Raw genomic sequence first — 5050 nt, 5'->3', positions numbered from 1 at the left:
TTTTCGGACAGTTCCTACATTTGGATCTCAAGAGATTTAAATAAAGGCAGTTTGCTCCCGTTTACGCTCCCTGATAAAGACAATTACTGCAAAGGAGACTACACGGCCCCTTTCGGAATAGACTGTGCCTGACATATTACATAAATACTTTGAGTTAAAGTCTATATTTCAAAATCCTGGCTTTAAAGAGATTCATTGGCAAATGTAACCGCTACAGTGCATCCTTCTTGTTAAACCTTAACGAATAACCGATTGCAGTCTCTAAACATTCTAGTAAAGACCCGGCAGAGAGAAAGTCCAGCTCCACCTCGATAAACTTAATGTAGATGTGTAATCCAGAGAGGACGCCCTCCTTGGCCTGGCCAGTGCAGTTGTCCTGCAGGAACCTGGTTACGGCCGAAGGCTCCCCTCGGCTGTAGTGTTTGCCTGAAGTCTGAAAGTGCTGGAACAGACACTGCTGTAGCGTCCTTTCCTCTGCAATGCCGAGGTAACTGTAAGTGACTTTGGCTGATGTCCTCTTGTCCTTCTCCACACTCTCGCAATGGTCCGTCTCCTCCTCTTCCTGTGAGGGGGAGGACTTGTCCTCTGTGCTAGACGAAGAATTGGACCCACCCGTCTCCTCATAGCCTATTGCATACAGGCCATATGTTTTTGGGATGCCCCCTGGTAGGAGGTACTGGGAGCCGTTGCTGCACCCTGCCGCCCTCGTCTGTGCGATCGGGATCCAGTCCACTTCCATGTGGAGCTCCAAACAGCGAGCTTCGCTAATAGTGATGTCTAGGAATTTATAATACACATTTTTCCAGTTCATCTTCTGTACCTTGGTCATGATAACCCTGCCCTCGGCCTTCTCAGGGTTGAAGTATTCCCGCAGTCGTTTTCCCAGAGGAACCTGTGAGCTGATTTCTGCGTAGTGGTAGCGGATCTCCTCTCGCCACCGCGTGTTGTAGCCCACTCCGAAGATGGCCAGCTTATTGGACAGGTGGAGGCGGGAGAAGTCCGTCCATGTCTGGAAGTGCTCCCATTTGACCTCTACTGACTCCAGGATACGCATCACGTTCTGCATCACTTCCTGGCGTCTAAAGAAAGCACGAGGAAATGAGGACCTGAGTGGAAATTGTGGGTTTAAATAAATGGATTGGGAAAAAGGACACAGGTTCAAACTTACTGAGCATGCTCAGATGGTTCCAGTCGTATCTGAAGAACTCTGGTTTTTGAAAGCTGGTTGTCGTCTGTGAAACACAAGATTGTATTAAATGAGATATCTGAAATTATGCACATGGCATCAGACTTTGAGTTGGGTCTGAAATAGGCAGAATTTTCATAGACCGTGGATGATAACTAGGTCCACATTGAATATGTACTGTATACTCTTTAACAAATTTTTAGCAGATCTGCAGAATTCTGCTAATTCTTACAATAAAATTTCAGGAAAAAAAATTGATAATAAAAACATAGTATTGATATATGGTTGTAAGTTTAAAAAAAAAAGTTTTTATTTTCTTATGCTGCATTTATTTGATCAAATACAGTAATATTGGGAAATAATATAATTATAACTGTTAATATAATTCTAATATTTTATTCAATGCAAGTTATTTTTGTGATGCAAAGCCGTAAAAGCCTACACTGTCACTTGTGTCTTTGCTGAATAAAAGTATTTAGAAAAAATAAACTTTTGAACAGTAGTGTAAGTATATACTGTAAGTAAATGTGTCATTAAATTATCAGTAAATCTGTGGAGCATCATATGGAATTCTGTGGTAGCAGATTTCGAGCAGCACTGATGAGGTATGAACCTAAAATCTTTCAGATACTTGCCCAGATTTTGCACCACTAGTCTACAGCTCTCCTTTTTAAAGGAGGAGGATACTACAAGTGACTTTAAACTTATTTACACTGTAAAGAGATTGCATTCACCGGTTTCTATGTCTCCCTCATTGAAGGCAGCAGAAAGGTCCTGATTACACCAGTCTTCCTGAGAGTAGTCCTCCATAGTGCTGCCGTCTGACTCCATCTCCTGGTAGAGCCCACTGCTGTTGATCAGCACAGGCTGACAGCTTTGAGAATCCCAGCCGCCCTGCCCGAACACTTTCTCCAGCTGCTCGAAGGAGTAACTGCTCTTCCTCTTCCCAATGCCATGTTCCTTTACCCGGCTATAACAACGTCTCAGCGTCTGCAAATGATGGTCATGTTTATAAAAACAGCAACATATGCACACTGTATTTGAATCAGTTAAGACTGAGATGTACATCGTGAATAATTAACTGCTCCTCAGAAACCGTCAAAAACTATTTTCCTAGTACTTACAGCACTTACACTTAAAAATAGACACTCAATTTTTATTTACTTTTCACATCTGATAACAATGCATGGCCATATGAAACAGCACTATTTCTATACGTGTACACTGGAAATATATTTAAACATCCTACAAATTTGACATCGCTACTATGTAGTAGGGAGGTATGCAAATTCAGACAGTGAAAGCAGTGTGAAGGGTGGGCGGTGTGGTGCAGAAGTTAAAAGATCTGGGTTAATAATCAAAAGGGTTTAGGTTCGAACCCTGTGCTGTGTAGCATTTATTACACAGAGCTGTTGTTCACTGACAAGCTGTGCAAAACCACGCTCATATATGATCGTGGTTTTGCGCAGCTTGTCAGTGAACAACAGCTCTGTGTAGTAAATGCTGCTCCATGTGAAAGCACGCACGTGATGGAGTTTTACCGCTGATTACAGAACCGGTGTTCTTACGATTTGTGCTACCTGCTCAGATTGTGCTACCAGCATCTTATTCATGTGGTTTGAGGCTTTTTTTTTTTTTAGGTCCATACCGACCCCTACCCGTCCACACCCTTACCCTAAACTTACCCTTAAAACAATGTAAATATATTTTTGGTAGCACAATCTGATAGGTAGCATGTTTCGTCTGTACACCGGTGTTCTGACGATTTATGCTACCCAACCCTAAACCTACCCTTACAATAAGATAAATACAGTGTTGGTAGCATGATCTGATAGGTAGCATTATTTGTCAGAACACCGGCTTTGGCATGCGATTTATCGTGCAGCCCTAAGAATTAATAAATAAATAAATAAATAAATAAATAAATAAATACACAAACACATCAAAGCCTTTTCTTTGGATTTTGCCATTTTACCAAAAGCTCTGTGGAGACAATCTACCATAAACATCACAACAAAACCATGATCATAACTGACAGTCATGCTTGACACAACACAGATTCATGCTTTGGGTTTTGATTTTGACAGCTTTACCAAAGCTCTTTGTAAACTGCCGACTACAACAAGCCTCTAAGAATATCTGAGTGACAGCCATGTGTTTGTATGTTTTATTTACCTTCATCCTCTCTCGACACTGGGATGGGGTCCGTTCGTAACCCAGCTCTGACAGCGCTCTGGACACCCGCTCGTACATCGCGGGTCCCGGCGCCTTGCCAGAAAACACCGTCCCAGCCACCTCCAGCTGCTGCATCCGCGCCTCCGCCAGCCTCTCGTTGCCCCACACGGCGATCAGCGCGTTTGTTTCGGACGGCGTCCACGACATGCCTCGGCAAGCGGTGAAGCTGTTTGAGGCAGAGGCCGATCCACTCCGGCCTGCGCCCCCGGACAGCGATACCCCGACGTTCAGAGGAGAGAATCTATTAGGGGTGGAGGGGTTGGAATGGTATTGGTTGCTGTCACTCAGATCCTCGGATTCCGGGGAAGGAACCTCGGTTTTGGGAATCTTCAGCGGCACCGATAGATCAGGAGAACGCTCAGCGTTACTGGGGGCCGCCATCTTGCCTCTGTTGCTAAGGGGAGGGGGCAGAGAGGAAGACCGCGCGCGCGCTCACCCCAAGCGCGATTGACAGCTCATATCGAGAGTTATCATTTTTGCAGCCAATGTCTATTAATATTATGGTACATATTACAAATAATTATGTTATAAATAATATTATATACAAAATAATATATTATAATTATGTAAAATGCAATGTTTCAGTTTTTAATAATTTTAATACATTTAAATATAATAATAATAATAAAAATAATAAAGTATCTTACATTATGAAAAATATTTTAAAACATTTTATAAGCAATGAAATTATTACAATATTATATTAAAATATTATGATTATTAATATGCAAAAATGGTAAGCCAATAGCCAAGGGGCCTTGAAATAGCTAATACAAAATATATCCGCACTGGGACGCTTCACCGTTTGTATCACTCCGTTTACCAATTTCAGATTTCACGGGTTTCCACCATGAGTGAGGTGCGGAGTGAAAGCCGATTTTTCATGTGCAAAAAGCAGGTTTTTGCAAGTCGAAACGTCGGTGTTTCCTTTTTTCAAGCAGAAGCAACGCCGTGTGAATTTACCTGCTGCGTTAAGCATGTTTTTGAAGTTAAGACCCGTGTTTGTGACTGGCCCCATAATCGCTCTCCTCCTGTTTCTCTCACTCATTAGCGGGAAATGGAAAACCTGGACTGGATCGACATGCTGAGGGATTACAGAACGTTTTGAGAAGAAAACGAAACTCGGTCGGTTTCCAAAACAGTTTCAGACAGGCTTTCAATCTGTGCCTTGCTTGGCGGCCTAACAGAAATGTAAGTTTACCAATATAAATATACTACAAACAGCTTGTTTGTACAACTGCATATAAGCAATATAACAATAACGTCCAAAAGTCAACACGGGTGTCGTAAATATTAAATATTATGTAAATAAAGAAATATATGATAGTTCAGATTTACCCATTATAGTGTTACACTCCTGTTTTCTCATCAGGTGGAAAGTCCAGGTACAGAAAGTAATCGTTCTCAATATTTTGTTCCAATCACCTAGATTTGCTATTTAGCGCAGTTTTTCAGCCAGAACTAATTAGTGAAATCAGCTGGCTGAGTTCATGAGTGGAATAAACATATGGCAGGACTTTTACTTTCTGACCCCTGGAGATTCCACCTCTGTCTCGTGTATTTTATACAAATGATAATTATATATGTAAACATGATCGAATATGACATTATTAGTAATATTTTATTGAA

At 41.7% G+C, this 5050-nt stretch overlaps 1 protein-coding gene across 4 annotated transcripts; it reads right to left on the bottom strand.

Moving 5' to 3' along the window:
- Positions 1-4829, bottom strand: msantd2 (Myb/SANT DNA binding domain containing 2). Of its 4 annotated transcripts, none has more exons than XM_016482967.1 (5): positions 4760-4829; positions 3362-3815; positions 1921-2176; positions 1169-1232; positions 1-1079 (listed from the first exon to the last, which is right to left on the bottom strand). In XM_016482967.1, the coding sequence occupies exons 2-5, from the start codon at positions 3800-3802 to the stop codon at positions 212-214; spliced, it is 1629 nt and encodes a 542-aa protein (XP_016338453.1). In that variant the 5' UTR covers positions 3803-3815; positions 4760-4829; the 3' UTR covers positions 1-211. The 4 variants fall into 4 exon arrangements, with proteins under 4 accessions (XP_016338453.1, XP_016338455.1, XP_016338454.1 ...); XM_016482969.1 differs by having other exon boundaries at positions 3362-3662; XM_016482968.1 differs by having other exon boundaries at positions 3362-3618.
- Positions 4830-5050: the final 221 nt, after the last annotated feature.

This window comes from Sinocyclocheilus anshuiensis, unplaced genomic scaffold, assembly GCF_001515605.1.
Source record: "Sinocyclocheilus anshuiensis isolate Anshui unplaced genomic scaffold, SAMN03320099.WGS_v1.1 scaffold437, whole genome shotgun sequence".
In the NCBI taxonomy this organism is placed as follows: domain Eukaryota; kingdom Metazoa; phylum Chordata; class Actinopteri; order Cypriniformes; family Cyprinidae; genus Sinocyclocheilus; species Sinocyclocheilus anshuiensis.
This window is presented reverse-complemented; position numbering and strand designations above follow the sequence as displayed.